This window comes from Lampetra fluviatilis, chromosome 70 (assembly GCF_964198595.1).
Source record: "Lampetra fluviatilis chromosome 70, kcLamFluv1.1, whole genome shotgun sequence".
NCBI classification, from domain to species: Eukaryota; Metazoa; Chordata; class Hyperoartia; order Petromyzontiformes; family Petromyzontidae; genus Lampetra; species Lampetra fluviatilis.
In genome coordinates, this window is record NC_136344.1 from 1,677,027 (window position 1) to 1,700,848 (window position 23,822).

At 59.9% G+C, this 23,822-nt stretch overlaps 2 protein-coding genes across 3 annotated transcripts in view; one reads left to right on the forward strand and one right to left on the reverse strand.

Annotated features, from left to right (window-relative positions):
• Positions 1-7,943, reverse strand: part of LOC144952898 (pleckstrin homology domain-containing family F member 2-like) — a 95,922-nt gene extending 87,979 nt beyond the window's left edge. For both annotated transcript variants that reach the window (XM_078883377.1, XM_078883378.1), the window contains exon 1: positions 7,748-7,943. The gene's annotated coding sequence lies outside the window, so the exon portion shown is untranslated. The remainder of the gene's footprint in view (positions 1-7,747) is intronic.
• A 359-nt stretch (positions 7,944-8,302) lies between these two features.
• Positions 8,303-23,045, forward strand: ACTR5 (actin related protein 5). The gene is made up of 11 exons (XM_078883365.1): positions 8,303-8,667; positions 9,209-9,346; positions 10,686-10,921; positions 11,586-11,755; positions 12,404-12,750; positions 13,911-14,127; positions 14,670-14,761; positions 16,168-16,239; positions 20,158-20,315; positions 22,063-22,195; positions 22,584-23,045. Exons 1-11 carry the CDS (start codon positions 8,380-8,382, stop codon positions 23,037-23,039), a joined length of 2,307 nt encoding a protein of 768 aa, XP_078739491.1. The 5' UTR covers positions 8,303-8,379; the 3' UTR covers positions 23,040-23,045.
• Positions 23,046-23,822: the final 777 nt, after the last annotated feature.

The following is a 23,822-nucleotide window of genomic DNA, read 5'->3' on the forward strand; positions in this document are numbered from 1 at the left end:
GCACAGTGGGGGGGGGTACAGGTGGTGCATCAGCCAGTCATCTCGGTCATCTCAGTCAGTCGACCCGTGGCACCTGCTGGGTCTGCCCCGTGACCTCCTGCCAGCGGGCGTTCGACACTTCACGTGGCCTCAAGGTGCACATGGCCTGGCACAAGCGTCATGGTGACGTCACCAGCCACTTAGTGGCGAATGGCGGTTGTGTTGTTGTGTCTGTCAGTGTGTGTAAGTGTGTCTGTGTGTGACTGTGTGTGTGTGTGTGTCTGTGCGTTTGGAGCTAAGAACCCGGCGACCCGAGTTCGATTCCCGCTCACGCCCAACACCGGTCCTGGGCCTCCCCTAGGTCGACTCAACCTCAAATGAGTACCTGGTGCAGTGTGGTAAACATCGCCACTGGGGAGACAAAGGCGGTCGGGCGTGGTGCTGGCCACGCACCACCCTCGTGTGCCAGTAGCCTTCATAGGTAGGTGCTGCTCGCTAACAGCACTTGCCCCTGCAGTCTGTTAAGGCTACACGGGGGACCTTTGTCTGTGTGTCTATATGGCACTGCTGCTACTCACAGCACTTGCCCCTACACCCTGCTAGAGGCTACACGGGGGGACCTTTGTCTGTGTGTTGCCTTGAGGCCTAGGCGAGGATGAAGCAAATCCGTGGCCAGCTCGCAGCGAGGTGACCACCACCTCATCAACATCCACCTCATCATCCACCACCACCACCTCATCCACCACCACCTCATCCACCACCACCTCAACATCCACCACCACCTCAACATCCACCACCACCTCAACATCCACCACCACCTCAACATCCACCACCACCACCTCATTATCATCATCATCCACCACCACCACCACCACCTCCTCATCCACCACCACCACCTAATCATCCTCCTCAGGCTCAACCTTTCCCTTCCTCCCCCACTCCCCTCACCTCGTCCCCACTCCCCTCACCTCCTCGTCCCCACTCCCCCCACCCCTCACCTCGTCCCCACTTCCCCTCACCTCGTCCTCCACTCCCCCCACTCCCCTCACCTCGTCCCCACTCCCCTCACCTCGTCCCCCACTCCCCTCACCTCGTCCACCACTCCCCCCCACCCCTCACCTCGTCCCCACTCCCCTCACCTCGTCCCCCACTCCCCCTCACCTCGTCCCCACTCCCCTCACCTCGTCCCCCACTCCCCTCACCTCGTCCCCACTCCCTCACCTCGTCCCCACTTCCCCTCACCTCGTCCCCACTCCCCTCACCTCGTCCCCCACTCCCCTCACCTCGTCCCCCACTCCCCTCACCTCGTCCACCACTCCCCCCACCCCTCACCTCGTCCCCACTCCCCTCACCTCGTCCCCACTCCCCTCACCTCGTCCCCACTCCCCTCACCTCGTCCCCCACTCCCCTCACCTCGTCCCCACTCCCCTCACCTCGTCCCCACTCCCCTCACCTCGTCCCCACTCCCCTCACCTCGTCCCCACTCCCCTCACCTCGTCCCCCACTCCCCTCACCTCGTCCACCACTCCCCCCACCCCTCACCTCGTCCCCACTCCCCTCACCTCGTCCCCACTCCCCTCACCTCGTCCCCACTCCCCTCACCTCGTCCCCCACTTCCCCTCACCTCGTCCCCACTCCCCTCACCTCGTCCCCACTCCCCCTCACCTCGTCCCCACTCCCCTCACCTCGTCCCCACTCCCCTCACCTCGTCCCCCACTTCCCCTCACTCCTCCACTCCCCTCACTCCCCTCACCTCGTCCACCACTCCCCTCACCACTCCCCTCACTCTCCTCACCTCGTCCACCACTCCCCCCACCCCTCACCGCGTCCACCACTCCCCTCACCTCGTCCACCACTCCCCTCACTCCTCCACTCCCCTCACTCTCCTCACCTCGTCCACCACTCCCCTCACCCCCCTCACCTCCACCACTCCCCTCACCCCTCACCACTCGTTTCACCCCCTCACCCCTCCTCACCACTCCCGACACTCCCCTCACCACTCCACCACCCCTCACCTCCTCACCACTCCCGTCACCTCCTCACCACTCCCCTCACTCCTCACCTCACCACTCGTCTCACTCCCCTCACCTCACCACTCGTCTCACCACCACTCCACTCCCCTCACCACCACTCCCCTCACCACCCCTCACCACACTCCCCTCACCCCTCTACTCCCCTCACCACTCCCCTCACCTCGTCCTCCACTCCCCTCACCTCCACCACTCCCCTCACCACTCCCCTCACTCCCCTCACCACTCCCCTCACTCCCCTCACCTCCCCTCACTCCCCTCACTCCCCCCTCACCTCCACCACTCCCTCACCTCGTCCTCCACTCCCCTCACCTCCACCACTCCCCTCACCACTCCCCTCACTCCCCTCACCACTCCCCTCACTCCCCTCACCTCCCCTCACTCCCCTCACTCCCCTCACCTCCACCACTCCCCTCACCTCGTCCTCCACTCCCCTCACCTCCACCACTCCCCTCACCACTCCCCTCACCTCCCCTCACCTCCCCTCACTCCCCTCACCTCCCCTCACTCCCCTCACCTCCACCACTCCCCTCACCTCGTCCTCCACTCCCCTCACCTCCACCACTCCCCTCACCACTCCCCTCACCACTCCCCTCACTCCCCTCACCTCGTCCACCACTCCCCTCACTCCCCTCACCTCGTCCACCACTCCCCTCACTCCCCTCACCTCGTCCACCACTCCCCTCACCTCCTCCACTCCCCTCACCACTCCCCTCACTCCCCTCACCTCCACCACTCCCCTCACTCCCCTCACCTCCACCACTCCCCTCACCTCCTCCACTCCCCTCACCCCTCACCACTCGTTTCACCCCTCACCCCTCCTCACCACTCCCGACACTCCCCTCACCACTCCACCACCCCTCACCTCCTCACCACTCCCGTCACCTCCACCACCCACTCCCCTCACCACTCCCCTCACTCCCTCACCTCACCACTCGTCTCACTCCCCTCACCTCACCACTCGTCTCACCACCACACTCCACTCCCCTCACCACCCTCCTCACCACTCCCCTCACCACCACTCACTCCCCTCACCACCACTCCTCACCACTCCCCTCACCACCACCTCACCCCTCACCACACTCCCCTCACCCCTCTACTCCCCTCACCACTCCCCTCACCTCGTCCTCCACTCCCCTCACCTCCACCACTCCCCTCACCACTCCCCTCACCACTCCCCCTCACCTCCACCACTCCCCTCACCACTCCCCTCACCTCCTCCACTCCCCTCACCTCCACCACTCCCCTCACCACTCCCCTCACTCACCCCTCACCTCCTCCACTCCCCTCACTCCACCACTCCCCTCACCTCGTCCACCACTCCCCTCACCTCGTCCACCACTCCCCTCACCTCCACCACTCCCCTCACCTCGTCCACCACTCCCCTCACCTCGTCCCACCACTCCCCTCACCTCCACCACTCCCACCACCTCCACCACTCCCCCTCACCTCCCACCACTCCCCTCACCACTCCCCTCACTCCCCTCACCACTCCCCTCACCTCCACCACTCCCCTCACCTCCACCACTCCCCCTCACCTCCACCACTCCCCTCACCTCCACCACTCCCCTCACCACTCCCCTCACTCCCCTCACCTCCACCACTCCCCTCACCACTCCCCTCACTCCCCTCACCTCCACCACTCCCCTCACCACTCCCCTCACCTCCTCCACTCCCCTCACCTCCACCACTCCCCTCACCACTCCCCTCACTCCCCTCACCTCCACCACTCCCCTCACCTCCTCCACTCCCCTCACCTCCACCACTCCCCTCACCTCCACCACTCCCCTCACCTCCACCACTCCCCTCACCTCCACCACTCCCCTCACTCCCCTCACCTCCACCACTCCCCTCACCTCCACCACTCCCCTCACCTCCACCACTCCCCTCACTCCCCTCACCACTCCCCTCACTCCCCTCACCTCGTCCACCACTCCCCTCACCCCTCACCACTCGTTTCACCCCTCACCCCTCCTCACCACTCCCCCCTCCTCACCACTCCCGACACTCCCCTCACCACTCCACCACCCCTCACCTCCTCACCACTCCCGTCACCTCCTCACCACTCCCCTCACTCCTCACCTCACCACTCGTCTCACTCCCCTCACCTCACCACTCGTCTCACCACCACTCCACTCCCCTCACCACCTCCTCACACACTCCCCTCACCACCACTCCCCTCACCACCTCCTCACCACTCCCCTCACCACCTCCTCACCACTCCCCTCACCCCTCACCACACTCCCCTCACCCCTCTACTCCCTCACCACTCCCCTCACCTCGTCCTCCACTCCCCTCACCTCCACCACTCCCCTCACCACTCCCCTCACCACTCCCCTCACTCCCCTCACCTCCCCTCACCTCCCCTCACTCCCCTCACCTCCTCCACTCCCCCTCACCTCCACCACTGCCCTCACCTCGTCCTCCACTCCCCTCACCTCCACCACTCCCCTCACTCCCCTCACCTCGTCCTCCACTCCCCTCACCTCCACCACTCCCCTCACTCCCCTCACCTCGTCCTCCACTCCCCTCACCTCCACCACTCCCCTCACTCCCCTCACCTCGTCCACCACTCCCCTCACCACTCCCCTCACTCCCCTCACCTCGTCCACCACTCCCCCTCACCTCCCTCCACTCCCCTCACCACTCCCCTCACTCCCCTCACCTCCACCACTCCCTCACTCCCCTCACCTCCACCACTCCCCTCACCTCCTCCACTCCCCTCACCCCTCACCACTCGTTTCACCCCTCACCCCTCCTCACCACTCCCGACACTCCCCTCACCACTCCACCACCCCTCACCTCCTCACCACTCCCGTCACCTCCTCACCACTCCCCTCACCACTCCCCTCACTCCCCTCACCACCTCCACTCCCCTCACCTCCACCACTCCCCTCACCTCTCCACCACTCCCCTCACCTCCACCACTCCCCTCACTCCCCCTCACCTCGTCCTCCACTCCCCTCACCTCCACCACTCCCCTCACTCCCCCTCACCTCGTCCACCACTCCCCTCACCACTCCCCTCACTCCCCTCATCTCGTCCACCACTCCCCTCACCTCCTCCACTCCCCTCACCACTCCCCTCACTCCCCTCACCTCCACCACTCCCCTCACTCCCCTCACCTCCACCACTCCCCTCACCACTCCCCTCACCTCCACCACTCCCCTCACCTCCTCCACACCCCTCACCCCCTCACCACTCGTTCACCCCTCACCCCTCCTCACCACTCCCGACACTCCCCTCACCACTCCACCACCCCTCACCTCACCACTCCCGTCACCTCCCACCACTCCCCTCACCACACCCCTCACTCCTCACCTCACCACTCGTCTCACTCCCCTCACCTCACCACTCGTCTCACCACCACTCCACTCCCCTCACCACCCCTCACCACTCCCCTCACCACCACTCCCCCTCACCACCTCCTCACCACTCCCCTCACCACCTCCTCACCACACTCCCCTCACCCCTCTACTCCCCTCACCACTCCCCTCACCTCGTCCTCCACTCCCCCACCTCACCACCCCACCACTCCCCTCACCACTCCCCTCACCACACCCCACACCACTCCCCTCACCACTCCCCTCACCCACTCCCCTCACCACTCCCCTCACCACTCCCACCACTCCCCTCACCTCCTCCACTCCCCTCACTTCCACCACTCCCCTCACCTCGTCCACCACACCCCCTCACCTCCACCAATCCCCTCACCTCCACCACTCCCCTCACCTCGTCCACCACTCCCCTCACCTCGTCCACCACTCCCCTCACCTCGTCCACCACTCCCCTCACCTCGTCCCACCACTCCCCTCACCTCGTCCACCACTCCCCTCACCTCCACCACTCCCCTCACCACTCCCCTCACCACTCCCCTCACTGCCCTCACCTCCACCACTCCCCTCACCACTCCCCTCACTCCCCTCACCTCCACCACTCCCCTCACCTCCCACACCACTCCCCTCACCTCCACCACTCCCCTCACCACCCCCTCACCTCCTCCACTCCCCTCACCTCCACCACTCCCCTCACCACTCCCCTCACCTCCTCCACTCCCCTCACCTCCACCACTCCCCTCACCTCCACCACTCCCCTCACCTCCACCACTCCCCTCACCTCCACCACTCCCCTCACCTCCACCACTCCCCTCACTCCCCTCACCACTCCCCTCACTCCCCTCACCTCCACCACTCCCCTCACCTCGTCCACCACTCCCCTCACCTCCTCCACTCCCCTCACCACTCCCCTCACCACTCCCCTCACTCCCCTCACTCCCCTCACCTCCACCACTCCCCTCACCTCCACCACTCCCCTCACCACTCCCCTCACTCCCCTCACCTCCACCACTCCCCTCACCTCCACCACTCCCCTCACCTCCACCACTCCCCTCACCACTCCCCTCACTCCCCTCACCTCCTCCACTCCCCTCACCTCCACCACTCCCCTCACCACTCCCCTCACTCCCCTCACCTCCACCACTCCCCTCACCTCGTCCACCACTCCCCTCACCTCCACCACTCCCCTCACCACTCCCCCTCACTCCCCTCACCTCGTCCACCACTCCCCTCCTCCACTCCCCTCACCTCGTCCACCACTCCTCTCACCTCGTCCACCACTCCCCTCACCACCACTCCCCTCACCACCACTCCCTTCACTCCGTCCACCACCCCTCACCTCACCCCTCACCTCACCACTCGTCTCACTCCCCTCAACTCCTCACCACTCCCCTCACCACCACACCCCCTCACCACCTCCTCACCACTCCCCTCACCACCTCCTCACCACTCCCCTCACCACCTCACCACCACTCCCCTCACCTCGTCACCACTCCCCTCACCCCTCACTCCGCTCACTCCCCTCACCTCCTCACCACTCGTCTCACCCCTCACCACTCCACCACCCCTCACCACCCCACCACCCCTCACCACCACTCCCCTCACCTCCTCACCACTCGTCTCACCCCTCACCACTCCACCACCCCTCACCACCACTCCCCTCACCTCTCACTCCGCTCACTCCCCTCACCTCCTCACCACTCGTCTCACCCCTCACCACTCCACCACCCCTCACCACCACTCCCCTCACCTCCTCACCACTCCCCTCACTCCCCTCACCACCACTCCCCTCACTTCCCTCACCTCGTCCACCACCACTCCCTCACCCCTCACCACTCGTCTCACTCCCCTCATCTCACCACCACTCCCCTCACCACCACTCCCCTCACCACCTCCTCACCACTCCCCTCACCACCTCCTCACCACTCCCCTCACCACCTCCTCACCACTCCCCTCACCACCTCACCACCACTCCCCTCACTCCCCTCACCACCACTCCCCTCACCACCACTCTCCTCACTTCCCTCACCTCGTCCACCACCACTCCCTCACCCCTCACCACTCGTCTCACTCCCCTCACCTCACCACCACTCCCCTCACCACCTCACCACCACTCCCCTCACCACCTCACCACCACTCCCCTCACCACCTCCTCACCACTCCCCTCACCACCTCACCACCACTCCCCTCACTCCCCTCACCACCACTCCCCTCACCACCACTCTCCTCACTTCCCTCACCTCGTCCACCACCACTCCCTCACCCCTCACCACTCGTCTCACTCCCCTCACCTCACCACCACTCCCCTCACCACCTCACCACCACTCCCCTCACCACCTCACCACCACTCCCCTCACCACCTCCTCACCACTCCCCTCACCACCTCACCACCACTCCCCTCACCTCGTCAGTTTGTTGAACTTCTTCTGGGTGACGAGGAGGGGGGCCGCCGCACCTCTGGGAGGGGGAGGGTGGTCACGTGCGTGGGGACGTCATCACGCACGGAGCGCGATGACGTCGGCGCGCGCGTTACGAGCGTGGTGACGTCATGCCGCCGCCGCCACCCATTCCCCTCCTGCTGCCCCTCCCCCTCCGACCATCCCCCTCCTGGCCCCTCCCCCTCCTGGCCCCTCCCCCTGCTGCCCCTCCCACCCTCTCCCTCCCGCGCGTTACTTGCGTGATGACGTCACCCTCCGGAAGCGCGTGTGCGTGACGACGTCACTCTCCGGAAGCGCGTGTGCGTGACGACGTCACCCTCAGCGTGCGTGACGACGTCACACCGACGGCGGTTGATGACGTCTGCCTCCCCACCACCACTCTCCGCCTTCCGTTTGAAGTCCCCTTAGCCAATATGGCGGAGGTGACGTCACGTCCGCCTGATGTTAATTTGCATAAAGGCGTGGCCCAAAAGGCCGGATGCAATAGGGCTTGTTGTTGTTCAGGACACATGGTGGGTGGGCGTGGCTTGTAAGTGGGCGTGGCGATGACGCTTGTTTGTAAGCGGGCGTGACGCCGCGCGTCCCATTTCCGGTGTCATGGCTGCGCCCATGTCTTCGCGTCTTGAGGCTGCTACGGCCTCGTCCCTCAGCTTCTTCTCCGGCGACTCGGCGCGCTGCCGCCCCGACCCCGTGGGGGTGGCCCCCTGGGGCTCGGGGCCTCTCGCCACGGCGGAGGAGGCGGCGCCACCGGCGATCGTCATCGACAACGGCTCGTTCCGATGCCGCGCCGGGTGGTCGTGCGAGGCGGGGCCGCGACTCGCGTTCAAAAACGTCGTGGCCAAGAACAGGGGCCAGCGCAGCAAGGCCGGGGACTGGGACACGCAGGTAGGGGGTGGGGGGGGTGGGTGTGGGGTGGTGTGTGTGGGGTGGTGGGGGTAGTGTGTGTGGGGTGGGGGTGGTGTGTGTGGGGTGGTGTGTGTGGGGTGGTGGGGGTAGTGTGTGTGCGGTGGTGTGGTGGGTGGGGGGGTGGTGGTGGTGGTGAGTATTGTTGTGGTGGTGGGTGGGGGGGTGGTGGTGGTGGTGAGTATTGTTGTGGTGGTGGTGTGTGGGTGGTAGTGGTGTGTATTGTTGTGGTGGTGGTGTGTGGGTGGTGGTGGTGTGTGGGGTGGTGGTGGTGTATGTTGTGGTGGTGGTGTGTGGGTGGTGGGGTGGTGGTGTGTGTGTGTGGGGTGGTGTGTGTGGGGTGGTGTGTGTGTGGTGGTGTGTGTGTGGTGTGTGTGTGGAGTTGTATTTGTGGGGTGGTGGTGGTGTGTGAGAGGGGTGGGGGAGAGACACGGGGTGGTAGACACGGGAGCGCTACTCTCAAATCCCCCTCCTGCCCCCCTGTCCCCCCCCCTGCCCCCCTGCCCCTCTGCCCCTGCCCCAGGTCGGGAACGACATCAGCAACATTGAGGTGGTGCGCTGGCTCCTCAAGACGCAGTTCGACCGCAACGTGGTGGTCAACTTCGAGGTGCAGGAGCAGATCTTCGACCACGTGTTCCTACGCCTGGGGGTCCAGTCAGAGGCACGGGAACGCTCCCCCACTCGCTCACTCCGCTCGCTCACTCGCTCACCCACTCGCTCAGTCACTCGCCCGCTCACTCACTCACCCACTCGCTGGCTCGCCCGCTCGCTCACTCCTTGACCCAGTAGCTCGCTCAATCACTCGCTGGCTTGGTCACTTGCCCGCTCACTCACCCACTCGCTCACTCGGTCACTCACCCACTCGCTCGCTCACTCACTCACCCACTCGCCCGCTCACTCATCCACTCGCTCGCTCAGTCACTCGCCCGCTCGCCCGCTCACTCACCCACTCGCTCGCTCACCCGCTCGCTCACTCGCTCACCCGCTCGCTCGCTCACCCACTCGCTCGCTCAGTCACTCGCCCGCCCGCTCACTCACCCACTCGCTGGCTCGGTAACTCGCTCGCTCACTGGCCCAATCGCTCGCTCACTCACCCACTCGCTTGCTCGGTCACTCACCCGCTCGCTCACTCGTTCGGTCACTTATCCGCTTGCCCGCCTGCTCACACACTCGCTCATTCAACCACCCAATCGCTCGTTCACCCACTCGCTCGCTCACCCACCCACTCGCCTGCTTACCCACCCACCCACCCACTTGCTCTCCCACTCGCTCATTCACCCACCCACTCGCTCATTCACCAACCCGCTCGTTCACCCACTCGCTCGCTCACCCACCCACTCACTCGCTCACCCACCCTCTCGCTCGCCCGCTCGCTCGTTCACCCACTCACTCACTCGCTCACCCACTCGCTCGCCCACTCGCTCGCTCGTTCACCCACTCACTCACTCGTGTGTGTGTGTGTATGTGTCTGGCTGTGTGTCCCTGCCTGTGTGTGTGTGTGTGTGACACTGTGTGTGTGTGTGACACTGTGTGTGTGTGTGACACTGTGTGTGTGTGTGTGACACAGGGCAGGGTGGATCACAGCGTGGTGCTCACCGAGCCCCTGTGTAACACTGTGTGTGTGTCACACTGTGTGTGTGTCACACTGTGTGTGTGTCACACTGTGTGTGTGTCACACTGTGTGTGTGTGACACTGTGTGTGTGTCACACTGTGTGTGTGTCACACTGTGTGTGTGTCACACTGTGTGTGTCACACTGTGTGTGTGACACTGTGTGTGTGACACTGTGTGTGTGTAACCCTGTGTGTGTAACCCTGCCTGTGACACACTGTGTGTGTAACACTGTGTTTGTGACACTGTGTGTGTGTGACCCTGTATGTGTCTAACCCTGTGTGTGTAACCCTGTGTGTGTGTGTAACCCTGCCTGTGACACACTGTGTGTGTGTGACCCTGTGTGTGTGTGTGTAACACTGTGTCTAACCCTGTGTGTGTGTGACACAGGGTAGGGTAGATCACAGCGTGGTGCTAACCGAGCCGCTGTGTAACCCGGCGTGCTCCCGCGCCCTCATGTCGGAGCTGCTGTTCGAGTGCTACTCCGTGCCGCGGCTGTGTCTGGGCGTTGACGCCCTGTTCAGCTGCCAGCGCGAGGTGCCCGCGCTAGCAAGCGGCGCTGCTAGCGCCCTGGTCGTCTCGGCCGGATACCACAGCACCCACGTGCTGCCAGTGCTCAACGGACGGTGGGCGGTGTGTGGTGTGGTGTGTGTGTGGTGTGGTGTGGTGTGTGGGGTGTGTGGTGTGTGGTGTGTGTGGTGTGGTGTGTGTAACGTGTGTGGTGTGTGTGGTGGTGTGTGATGTAGTGTGGTGTGTGGTGTGTGTGTGTAGTGTGTGTAGTGTAAAGTGTGTGTGTGTGGTGTGTGTATGTAGTGTAACGTGTGTGTGTGGTGTGTGGTGTAGTGTGTGTGGTGTGTGTGTGTAGTGTAACGTGTGTGTGTGTGGTGTGGTGTGGTGTAGCGTGTGGTGTGGGGTGTGTGTGGTGTGTGGGGTGTGTGGTGTGTAGTGTAACGTGTGTGTGTGGTGTGTAGTGTAACGTGTGCAGTGTAACGTGTGTGTGTGGTGTAGCGTGTGTGTGACGTGTAGTGTAACATGTGTGGTGTGTGTAGTGTAACGTGTGTGTGTGTGTGTGGTGTAGTGTAACGTGTGTGTGTGGTGTAGTGTAACGTGTGTGTGTGTGGTGTAGTGTAACGTGTGTGTGTGTGGTGTAGTGTAACGTGTGTGTGTGGTGTAGTGTAGCGTGTGTGTGTGGTGTGTAACATGTGTGGTGTGTGTGTTGTAGCGTTTGTGGAGCGCGTGCGTGCGCCTGTATCTGCCCGTGTCTCCTCCTCCTCCGTGTCTCCCCCGCAGGCTGGACGCTCGCCGCTGCAAGCGCATCAACGTGGGTGGCGCCCACTCCGCCGCCTACCTGCAGCGCCTGCTGCAGCTCAAGTACCCCGGCCTGCTGGCGGCAAACACGCTCAGCCGCGCCGAGGAGCTGCTGCACCGACACGGCTACGTGGCGCTCGACTACGCCGAGGGTGAGCGGCGAGGGGGGGGAGTGGTGAAGCCTCTAGCACCACCACTCACACGCCTACCCGCCTGCCCCTCTTCCCTACCACTCTCCCACCCACCCACCCACCCCACCCACCCCTCTCCCCACCCACCCACCCACCCCTCTCCCCACCCACCCCTCTCCCCACCTACTCACCCATCCAACCACCCACCCAACCCACCCAACCCACCCACCCACCCCTCTCCGCTACCACCCACGCAACCCACCTCTCTCCCCACCCACTCAACCACCCCTCTCCCCACCCACCCAACCACCCCTCTCCCCACCCACCCACCCCTCTCCCCACCCACCCACTCACCCACCCAACCCACCCAACCCACCCACCCCTCTCCCCACCCACCCACCCCTCTCCCCACCCACCCACCCCTCTCCCCACCCACCCACCCACCCCTCTCCCCACCCACCCACCCCTCTCCCCACCCACCCACCCCTCTCCCCACCCACCCACCCACCCCTCTCCCCACCCAACCCACCCACCCACCCCTCTCCCCACCCACCGCCCTCCCCACTCCCCCCCACCCACCCCTCTCCCCTCCCCACCCACCCACCCCTCTCCCCACCCACCCCTCTCCCCACCCACCCACCCACCCCTCTCCCCTCCCCACCACGACAGAGTTGGAGCGTTGGCGCTCCCCTGACTACTACCACGCCCAGGTGCGCCGCTACCAGCTGCCGGTGCCGGGCCGTGCAGCAGCAGCAGCCGCAGCTGCAGCAGCAACAGCAGCAGCAGCCGCAGCAGTGGCAGCCGGCACGGTGGGGCTGCAGCAGCAGCAGCAGCAGCAGCTGCAGCAGCAGCAGCGGCGACGACTGCTGCTGCTGGAGAGGAGCCATAGGAGGAAGAGGAGGAGAGGTGGTGGCGGTGGTGGTGGTGGTGGCGGTGGTGGTGGCGGTGGTGGCGGTGGTGCCGCAGGGAGACTGCAGCTGCTACAGCAGAGGCTGGAGAGGCTGATGGCTGTGCAGGTGGGTGGGGGGGTGTGTGTGGATGGTGTGTGTGGGGGTGTGTGGGGTGTGTGTAGTGGGGGGTGTGTGTGGGGGTTGTGTGTGGGGGGTGTGTGTGTGGGGGGTGTGTGTGTGGGGGGTGTGTGTGTGGGGGGTGTGTGTGTGGGGGGTGTGTGTGTGGGGGGTGTGTGTGTGGGGGGTGTGTGTGTGGGGGGTGTGTGTGTGGGGGGTGTGTGTGTGGGGGGTGTGTGTGTGGGGGGTGTGTGTGTGGGGGGTGTGTGTGGGGGGTGTGTGTGTGGGGGGTGTGTGTGGGGGGTGTGTGTGTGGGGGGTGTGTGTGGGGTGTGTGTGGGGTGTGTGTGGGGGGTGTGTGTGTGTGTGGGGTGTGTGTGTGGGGGGTGTGTGTGTGGGGGGTGTGTGTGTGGGGGGTGTGTGTGTGGGGGGTGTGTGTGTGGGGGGTGTGTGTGTGGGGGGTGTGTGTGTGGGGGGTGTGTGGGGGGTGTGTGTGTGGGGGGTGTGTGTGTGGGGGGTGTGTGTGTGGGGGGTGTGTGTGTGGGGGGTGTGTGTGTGGGGGGTGTGTGTGTGGGGGGTGTGTGTGTGGGGGGTGTGTGTGTGGGGGGTGTGTGTGTGGGGGGTGTGTGTGTGGGGTGTGTGTGTGTGGGGGGTGTGTGTGTGTGTGTGGGGGGTGTGTGTGGGGGGTGTGTGTGGGGGGTGTGTGTGGGGGGTGTGTGTGTGGGGTGTGTGTGTGGGGTGTGTGTGGGGGGTGTGTGTGTGGGGGGGGTGTGTGGGGGGTGTGTAGGGGGGTGTGTGGGGTGTGTGTGGGGTGTGTGTGTGGGGTGTGTGTGGAGGTGTGTGTGGGGGTGTGTGTGGAGGTGTGTGTGGGGGTGTGTGTGGGGTGTGTAGGGGGGTGTGTGGGGTGTGTGTGGGGTGTGTGTGGGGTGTGTGTGGGGTGTGTGGGGGGTGTGGGGGGGGGGTGTGTGGGGGGGGGGTGTGGGGGTGTGGGTAGGTGTCCATGTGGGAACCTTGGGTGGAAATTCAAAAAGTTGTTCACCATTGAAAAACATTCTGACCTTTAACCCTGCCCCTCCTGCTGCCCCTCCTGCTGCCCCTCCTGCTGCCCCTACTGCTGCCCCTCCTGCTGCCCCTACTTCCCCTCCTGCTGCCCCTCCTGCTGCCCCCCAGGCGCTGCGTGCGAGCGGTGAGGAGGAGCGCTTCGTGCGAGGGCTGCGGGAGATGAAGATGGAGTCGGCGCTGGATCTGCGCAGCGCCGTCGCTCGGCTGCACGCCAGCATCGCGGAGCTCGCACGCGGTGGTGGTGGTGGTGGCGGTGGTGGTGGTGGTGGCGGTGGTGGTGGTGGTGGCGGTGGTGGTGCGGAGCCGGACATCGACGTCGTGTCGAGTGAGTGGGGATGTTGGCGGTGGTGGTGGTGGTGATGATGGTTGTGATGATGATGATGGTGGTGATGGTGGTGGTGATGGTGATGGTAGTGGTGGTGATGATGATATTGGTGATGGTGGTGGTGACGGTGGTGGCAGTGGCGGTGGTGGTGACGGTGATGGTGACGATGATGTTGGTGATGGTGGTGGTGACGGTGGCGGTGACGGTGGCGGTGGCGGTGACGGTGGCGGTGACGGTGGCGGTGACGGTGGTGGTGATGTGATGATGATGGTGTGGTGGTAGTGGTGACGATGATGAACGATGATGACGTGGTGGTGATGATGGTGATGATGATGGTGTGGTGGTAGTGGTGACGATGGTGACGATGATGACGTGGTGGTGATGATGGTGATGATGATGGTGTGGTGGTAGTGGTGACGATGGTGACGATGATGACGTGGTGGTGATGATGGTGATGCTCACACTCGCCGGATCTCACCGGATCCCCCCCCGCCCCCCCCCCCCCATCTGCCCCATGGGGTCACGTGACGTCGCCCGGTCAGCCGGGGGTCAGAGGTCGAGCTGCAAGGAGGAGGAGGAGGAGGAAGACGACGATGACGACGACGATGACGACGATGACGACGACTCGGATGAGGTGAGCGGCGAGTGGTGAGTGAGTGAGTGAGTGGTGAGTGAGTGGTGAGTGATTGAGCGAGTGAGCGAGTGGTGAGTGATTGAGCGAGTGAGTGAGTGGTGAGTGAGTGAGTGGTGAGTGATTGAGCGAGTGAGCGAGTGGTGAGTGATTGAGCGAGTGAGTGAGTGGTGAGTGATTGAGCGAGTGAGTGAGTGGTGAGTGAGTGAGTGGTGAGTGAGTGGTGAGTGATTGAGCGAGTGAGCGAGTGGTGAGTGATTGAGCGAGTGAGTGAGTGGTGAGTGATTGAGCGAGTGAGTGATTGAGCGAGTGAGTGAGTGGTGAGTGAGTGAGTGGTGAGTGAGTGGTGAGTGATTGAGCGAGTGAGCGAGTGGTGAGTGATTGAGCGAGTGAGTGAGTGGTGAGTGATTGAGCGAGTGAGCGAGTGGTGAGTGATTGAGCGAGTGAGTGAGTGGTGAGTGATTGAGCGAGTGAGTGAGTGGTGAGTGAGTGAGTGGTGAGTGAGTGGTGAGTGATTGAGCGAGTGAGCGAGTGGTGAGTGATTGAGCGAGTGATTGAGCGAGTGAGCGAGTGAGTGAGTGGTGAGTGAGTGAGTGGTGAGTGAGTGGTGAGTGATTGAGCGAGTGAGCGAGTGGTGAGTGATTGAGCGAGTGAGTGAGTGGTTGGTGAGTGAGTGGTGAGTGAGTGGTGAGTGATTGAGCGAGTGAGCGAGTGGTGAGTGATTGAGCGAGTGAGCGAGTGGTGAGCGGTGAGCGAGTGGTGAGTGAGTGGTGAGTGAGTTGTGAGTGATTGAGCAAGTGAACGAGTGGTGAGTGTTGAGTGAGTGGTGAGTGAGTGGTGAGTCAGCAGCGAGTGGTGAGCGAGTGGTGAGCGAGTGAGTGAGTGGTGAGTGAGTGAGTGGTGAGTGAGTGGTGAGTGATTGAGCGAGTGAGCGAGTGGTGAGCGGTGAGCGAGTGGTGAGTGAGTGGTGAGTGAGTTGTGAGTGATTGAGCAAGTGAACGAGTGGTGAGTGTTGAGTGAGTGGTGAGTGAGTGGTGAGTCAGCAGCGAGTGGTGAGCGAGTGGTGAGCGGCGAGTGATGACGACGATGGGAGTGCTGATGGTAATGGTGGTGTTCATAGTGGTGGTGGTGGTGGTGATGATGATGGTGATGATGGTGGTGTTCATGGTGGTGGTGGTGGTGATGGTGGTGATGATGGTGTTCATGGTGATGTTCATGATGATGTTGATAATGATGTTGGTGATGTTGATGATGGTGATGATGGTGGTGTTCATGGTGGTGGTGGTGGTGATGGTGGTGATGATGGTGTTCATGGTGATGTTCATGATGATGTTGATAATGATGTTGGTGATGTTGATGATGGTGATGATGATGGTGATGTTGATGAGGATGATGTTGGTGGCTCACAGGAGCTGAGTGACTTGGAGCAGCTGATGGCCGACCAGGAGCCAGAGCCAGAAAAGTTTCCCAGCCCCATGCAGGTGACTCTGTGGGTCTCTATGTGAGTCTGTGGGTCTCTGTGTGAGTCTGTGGGTCTCTGTGTGAGTCTGTGGGTCTCTGTGTGAGTCTGTGGGTCTCTGTGTGAGTCTGTGGGTCTCTGTGTGAGTCTGTGGGTGTCTGTGATGAGTCTGTGGGTCTCTGTGTGAGTCTGTGGGTCTCTGTGTGAGTCTGTGGGTCTCTGTGTGAGTCTGTGGGTCTCTGTGATGAGTCTGTGGGTCTCTGTGATGAGTCTGTGGGTCTCTGTGTGAGTCTGTGGGTCTCTGTGTGAGTCTGTGGGTCTCTGTGTGAGTCTGTGGGTCTCTGTGATGAGTCTGTGGGTCTCTGTGTGAGTCTGTGGGTCTCTGTGTGAGTCTGTGGGTCTCTGTGTGAGTCTGTGGGTCTCTGTGTGAGTCTGTGGGTCTCTGTGTGAGTCTGTGGGTCTCTGTGTGAGTCTGTGGGTCTCTGTGTGAGTCTGTGGGTCTCTGTGTGAGTCTGTGGGTCTCTGTGTGAGTCTGTGGGTCTCTGTGTGAGTCTGTGGGTCTCTGTGTGAGTCTGTGGGTCTCTGTGTGAGTCTGTGGGTCTCTGTGTGAGTCTGTGGGTCTCTGTGTGAGTCTGTGGGTCTCTGTGTGAGTCTGTGGGTCTCTGTGTGAGTCTGTGGGTCTCTGTGTGAGTCTGTGGGTCTCTGTGTGAGTCTGTGGGTCTCTGTGTGAGTCTGTGGGTCTCTGTGTGAGTCTGTGGGTCTCTGTGTGAGTCTGTGGGTCTCTGTGTGAGTCTGTGGGTCTCTGTGTGAGTCTGTGGGTCTCTGTGTGAGTCTGTGGGTCTCTGTGTGAGTCTGTGGGTCTCTGTGTGAGTCTGTGGGTCTCTATGTGACTCTATGGGTCTCTGTGTGAGTCTATGGGTCTCTATGTGACTCTATGGCTCTGTGTGAGTCTATGGGTCTCTGTGTGAGTCTGTGGGTCTCTGTGTGAGTCTGTGGGTCTCTGTGACTCTATGGGTCTCTATGTGAGTCTGTGGGTTTCTGTGATGAGTCTGTGGGTCTCTGTGTGAGTCTGTGGGTCTCTGTGATGAGTCTGTGGGTCTCTGTGATGAGTCTGTGGGTCTCTGTGATGAGTCTGTGGGTTTCTGTGATGAGTCTGTGGGTCTCTGTGTGAGTCTGTGGGTCTCTGTGTGAGTCTATGGGTCTCTGTGATGAGTCTGTGGGTCTCTATGTGAGTCTGTGGGTTTCTGTGATGAGTCTGTGGGTCTCTGTGTGAGTCTGTGGGTCTCTGTGTGAGTCTATGGGTCTCTGTGTGAGTCTGTGGGTCTCTATGTGAGTCTGTGGGTTTCTGTGATGAGTCTGTGGGTCTCTGTATGAGTCTGTGGGTCTCTGTGATGAGTCTGTGGGTCTCTGTGATGAGTCTGTGGGTCTCTGTGATGAGTCTGTGGGTTTCTGTGATGAGTCTGTGGGTCTCTGTGTGAGTCTGTGGGTCTCTGTGTGAGTCTATGGGTCTCTGTGATGAGTCTGTGGGTCTCTATGTGAGTCTGTGGGTTTCTGTGATGAGTCTGTGGGTCTCTGTGTGAGTCTGTGGGTCTCTGTGTGAGTCTATGGGTCTCTGTGTGAGTCTGTGGGTCTCTATGTGAGTCTGTGGGTTTCTGTGATGAGTCTGTGGGTCTCTGTGTGAGTCTATGGGTCTCTGTGATGAGTCTGTGGGTCTCTATGTGACTCTATGGGTCTCTGTGTGAGTCTATGGGTCTCTGTGTGAGTCTGTGGGTCTCTGTGATGAGTCTGTGGGTCTCTGTGTGAGTCTATGGGTCTCTGTGATGAGTCTGTGGGTCTCTGTGTGAGTCTGTGGGTCTCTGTGTGAGTCTATGGGTCTCTGTGATGAGTCTGTGGGTCTCTATGTGACTCTATGGGTCTCTGTGTGAGTCTATGGGTCTCTATGTGAGTCTGTGGGTCTCTGTGATGAGTCTGTGGGTCTCTATGTGACTCTATGGGTCTCTATGTGACTCTATGGGTCTCTGTGTGAGTCTATGGGTCTCTGTGTGAGTCTGTGGGTCTCTATGTGACTCTATGGGTCTCTGTGTGAGTCTATGGGTCTCTGTGATGAGTCTGTGGGTCTCTATGTGACTCTATGGGTCTCTATGTGACTCTATGGGTCTCTGTGTGAGTCTATGGGTCTCTGTGTGAGTCTGTGGGTCTCTATGTGACTCTATGGGTCTCTGTGATGAGTCTGTGGGTCTCTATGTGACTCTATGGGTCTCTATGTGAGTCTATGGGTCTCTGTGTGAGTCTGTGGCTCTCTGTGTGAGTATATGGCTCTCTGTGTGAGTCTGTGGGTCTCTGTGATGAGTCTGTGGGTCTCTATGTGACTCTATGGGTCTCTATGTGAGTCTGTGGGTCTCTGTGGTGAGTCTGTGGGTCTCTATGTGACTCTATGGGTCTCTATGTGAGTCTGTGGGTCTCTGTGGTGAGTCTGTGGGTCTCTATGTGACTCTATGGGTCTCTATGTGACTCTATGGGTCTCTGTGTGAGTCTGTGGGTCTCTGTATGAGTCTATGGGTCTCTGTGTGAGTCTATGGCTCTGTGTGAGTCTGTGGGTCTCTGTGTGAGTCTGTGGGTCTCTGTGTGAGTCGATGGGTCTCTGTGTGAGTCTGTGGGTCTCTGTGTGAGTCTGTGGGTCTCTGTGTGACTCTATGGGTCTCTGTGTGAGTCTGTGGGTCTCTGTGTGAGTCTATGGGTCTCTGTGTGAGTCTATGGCTCTGTGTGAGTCTGTGGGTCTCTGTGTGAGTCTGTGGGTCTCTGTGTGAGTCTATGGGTCTCTGTGTGAGTCTGTGGGTCTCTGTGTGAGTCTGTGGGTCTCTGTGTGACTCTATGGGTCTCTGTGTGAGTCTGTGGGTCTCTGTGTGAGTCTATGGGTTTCTGTGTGAGTCTATGGCTCTGTGTGAGTCTGTGGGTCTCTGTGTGAGTCTGTGGGTCTCTGTGTGAGTCTATGGGTCTCTGTGTGAGTCTATGGGTCTCTGTGTGAGTCTGTGGGTCTCTGTGTGAGTCTGTGGGTCTCTGTGTGACTCTATGGGTCTCTGTGTGAGTCTGTGGGTCTCTGTGTGAGTCTATGGGTCTCTGTGTGAGTCTATGGCTCTGTGTGAGTCTGTGGGTCTCTGTGTGAGTCTGTGGGTCTCTGTGTGAGTATGGGTCTCTGTGTGAGTCTGTGGGTCTCTGTGTGAGTCTGTGGGTCTCTGTGTGATGAGTCTATGGGTCTCTGTGATGAGTCTATGGGTCTCTGTGTGATGAGTATGTGGGTCTCTGTGATGAGTCTATGGGTCTCTGTGTGATGAGTCTATGGGTCTCTGTGTGATGAGTCTATGGGTCTCTGTGATGAGTCTATGGGTCTCTGTGTGATGAGTATGTGGGTCTCTGTGTGAGTCTGTGGGTCTCTGTGTGAGTCTGTGGGTCTCTGTGTGATGAGTCTATGGGTCTCTGTGTGATGAGTCTATGGGTCTCTGTGTGATGAGTCTGTGGGTCTCTGAGTGATGAGTCTGTGGGTCTCTGTGTGAGTCTGTGGGTCTCTGTGTGATGAGTCTGTGGGTCTCTGTGTGAGTCTGTGGGTCTCTGTGTGATGAGTCTATGGGTCTCTGTGTGATGAGTCTATGGGTCTCTGTGTGATGAGTCTGTGGGTCTCTGAGTGATGAGTCTGTGGGTCTCTGTGTGAGTCTGTGGGTCTCTGTGTGATGAGTCTGTGGGTCTCTGTGTGAGTCTGTGGGTCTCTGTGTGAGTCTGTGGGTCTCTGTGATGAGTCTGTGGGTCTCTGCTGTGTGATGAGTCTGTGGGTCTCTGCTGTGTGATGAGTCTGTGGGTCTCTGCTGTGTGATGAGTCTATGGGTCTCTGCTGTGTGATGAGTCTATGGGTCTCACTCACACACACTGACACACACACATGCACCAGCAGCAGCAGCAGCCGCAGCAGCTGGCGCGTCTGGCGGAGCTGTACCAGATGCACGTGGGGCTGGAGCGAGTGCGCGCCGCTGAGCTGCTCTTCCAGCCGTCGCTCATCGGGGAGGAGAGCGCCGGACTGGCGGAGACGGTGGCGTTCGTGCTGAGTCGGTCAGTCGGTCAGTCAGTTAGTCAGTCAGTTAATTAGTTAGTCAGTTAGTCAGTTAGTTAGTCAGTTAGTCAGTTAGTTAGTTACTCAGTCAGTTAGTCACTCAGTCAGTCAGTTAGTCAGTCACTCAGTCAGTCAGTTAGTCAGTCACTCAGTCACTCACTCAGTCAGTTAGTCAGTTAGTTAGTCACTCAGTCACTCACTCAGTCAGTTAGTCAGTTAGTTAGTCACTCAGTCACTCACTCAGTCACTAAGTCAGTCAGTTATTCAGTCAGTTATTCAGTCAGTTAGTCAGTCACTCAGTTAGTCAGTTAGTCGGTCAGTCACTCAGTCAGTTAGTTAGTCGGTCAGTCAGTCACTCAGTCAGTTAATTAGTCGGTCAGTTAGTCAGTCAGTCACTCAGTCAGTCAGTTACTCAGTCAGTCACGCAGTCAGTCAATCAGTCAGTCAGTCACTCAGTCACTCAGTCAGTTAGTCAGTCACTCAGTCAGTTAGTCAGTCACTCAGTCAGTCACTCACTTACTCAGTCAGTCACTCACTCACTCAGTCACTCACTTACTCAGTCAGTCACTCACTCACTCAGTCACTCACTCACTGAGTCAGTCAGTCACTCAGTCAGTCACTCAGTCAGTCACTCAGTCACTCACTCAGTCAGTCACTCAGTCACTGACTCAGTCAGTCACTCAGTCAATCAGTCAGTCACTCAGTCAGTCACTCAGTCAGTCAGTGAGTGAGTGACTGAGTGAGTGACTGAGTGAGTGACTGAGTGAGTGACTGAGTGAGTTAGTGACTGAGTGAGTGAGTGACTGAATGACTGAGTGAGTGAGTCTCTGAGTGAGTGAGTGACTGACTGAGTGAGTGAGTGACTGAGTGAGTGACTGAGTGAGTGACTGAGTGAGTGAGTGAGTGACTGAGTGAGTGAGTGACTGAGTGAGTGAGTGAGTGAGTGACTGAGTGAGTGAGTGACTGAATGACTGAGTGAGTGAATGACTGAGTGAGTGAGTCTCTGAGTGAGTGAGTGACTGACTGAGTGAGTGAGTGAGTGACTGAATGACTGAGTGAGTGAATGACTGAGTGAGTGAGTCTCTGAGTGAGTGACTGACTGAGTGAGTGAGTGAGTGAGTGAGTGAGTGAATGACTGAGTGAGTGACTGAGTGAGTGAGTGACTCTGTGTTCCAGGTTCACCAGTGAGGAGCAACTTGCCCTGGCACAGAACGTGATCCTCACTCAGTCAGTGAGTCAGTGAGTGAGTGACTGACTGAGTGACTGAGTGAGTGAGTGACTGAGTGAGTGAGTGATTGACTGAGTGAGTGACTGACTGACTGAGTGACTGACTGACTGAGTGAGTGACTGAGTGAGTGACTGAGTGAGTGACTGACTGAGTGACTGAATGACTGAGTGAGTGACTGAGTGAGTGAGTCTCTGCGTGAGTGACTGAATGACTGAGTGAGTGACTAAGTGAGTGAGTCTTTGAGTGAGTGACTGAGTGAGTGACTGAGTGAGTGAGTGAGTGAGTGACTGAGTGAGTGACTGAGTGAGTGACTGAGTGAGTGACTGAATGACTGAGTGAGTGAGTGAGTGACTGAGTGAGTGAGTTAGTGACTGAGTGAGTCTTGGAGTGAGTGACTGAGTGAGTGAGTGACTGACTGAGTGAGTGAGTGACTGAGTGAGTGACTGACTGAGTGAGTGACTGAGTGAGCGAGTGACTGAGTGAGTGACTGAGTGAGTGACTGTGTGTGAGTGTTCCAGGTTCACCAGTGAAGAGCAACTTGCCCTGGCACAGAACGTGATCCTCACTGGAGGCAACGCTCAGTACCCGGGACTCTGCGAGCGACTCCAGCGTGAGATGGTCGCCACGCGCCCGTTCAACTCCACCTTCAGCGTGAGTCCACCCCTAGTCCACCATCTAGTCCACCATCTAGTCCATCTACTCCACCTTCTACTCCACGCCGAGTCCACCCCCTAGTCCACCCTCTAGTCCACCATCTACTCCACCCCCTAGTCCACCATCTACTCCACCCTAAACTCCACCATCTACACAACCACTGATCCCACCTCCCTCTCCCCCCTCCCTCACCCCCCTCCCCCCCCCCCTCCCTCTCCCCCCTCCCCTCCCTTTCCTCCCTCCCTCCCCTCTCCTCCCTCTCCCCCCTCCCCTCCCCCCCTCCCCCCCCTCTCCCCCATCCCCCTCCCTCTCCCCCTCCCTCTCCCCCTCCCCCCCTCCCCTCCCCCCCTCCCCCCCCCCTCCCCCTCCCCCCTCCCCCCTCTAGGTGAGAGTTGCCTCTGAGCCGGCGCTGAGCGCCTGGCTGGGAGCACGTGACTGGGCCGTGGCTCACTCCACGTGGGGTGAGCGTGGTGGGGGTGGTGAGCGTGGGGGTGAGCGTGGTGGGGGTGAGCGTGGTGGGGGTGAGCGTGGTGGGGGTGAGCGTGGGGGTGAGTGTGGGGGTGAGCGTGGGGGTGGTGAGGGGTGGATGACACGGGCCGACTACGCGGAGAAGGGGAGCGACTATCTGGTGGAGCACTCCGCCTCCAACGTCTACGTGAGGGCCACTCGGCCTGCTGCTGCTCCTGCAGCTGCTCCTGCAGCTGCTGCTGGTGCAGCAGCTGCAGCTGCTGCTGCTGCTGCTGCTGCACCCACTCACGTGATGGCCCATCACCGTCATCACCGTCACCACCATCATCATCATCATTCACCATCACTGTTACTACAGCTGTTTCTATTGTAATAAAAGACTCCGTCAAGCACTGCTGGTCTACGCTTGTCTTTTATTCAGGTTCTTCTCCGCACCCCGTAGCCGATGGCGCTGATCTCTCTCTCACCACCAACATGTCTCAGCTTAAATATACGCTCCAAGCCTGGAGGTGTTTCATTCAGACTCTGTCTTCCCGACAGACCTGTTCTTCACCTGAGGACGGCTGCTTGCGTTGTGGCCGAAACGTCGTGAGAATTATTTTATTATGTTTTATTTTTATTATTTTATTATTTGACGGCTGCTTGCGTTGTGGCCGAAACGTCGTGAGAATTGTATTTTATTATGTTTTATTTTTAATATTTTATTACTTCCCTTCTACATGATGACTTTACTGAAAGAACCAAGAAGATGAATCCCTGCAGTCACGAAAGAAGCTTTACATCGAAATTTAATGCAAATGCCGTTACACGATGTTGCAGCGATACACGTGCGTGTGTGTGTGTGGACACTGGTCAACAAAAACAAAACATGTTTTTCTGGCCTGGACTTTAGCAGCTGTTCTAGACTAATTTCAGGGTGCCGATTCCAAATCTGATCTCAGATTTGCTCCATCACATCTCATTTTTAAATCCTTTATGTTAAGTTCACTTGCTTGCTTGCTTGCGCGCTTACGACCGTGCAAACTTTTCGGTCGTTTTTTAACCCACTTCCCGTGATCCAATCGAGCTGACATTTTGCACACAGACTCGTTGTGCGTGACAATTTTCGTGAAATTTTTTTTCCAAATTTTTACACTTTTTAGGAAACATTTTTTAA

What these genes read in the sequence shown, in the direction of transcription:
- ACTR5 (XM_078883365.1), top strand. Translation starts at nt 8,380, where the DNA reads ATGGCTGCGCCCATGTCTTCGCGTCTTGAGGCTGCTACGGCCTCGTCC. An exon ending in CTGCCAGTGCTCAACGGACG is followed by an intron (nt 10,922 to 11,585) that starts GTGGGCGGTGTG and finishes TCTCCCCCGCAG; the next exon opens with GCTGGACGCTCGCCGCTGCA. An exon ending in GGACATCGACGTCGTGTCGA is followed by an intron (nt 14,128 to 14,669) that starts GTGAGTGGGGAT and finishes TCGCCCGGTCAG; the next exon opens with CCGGGGGTCAGAGGTCGAGC.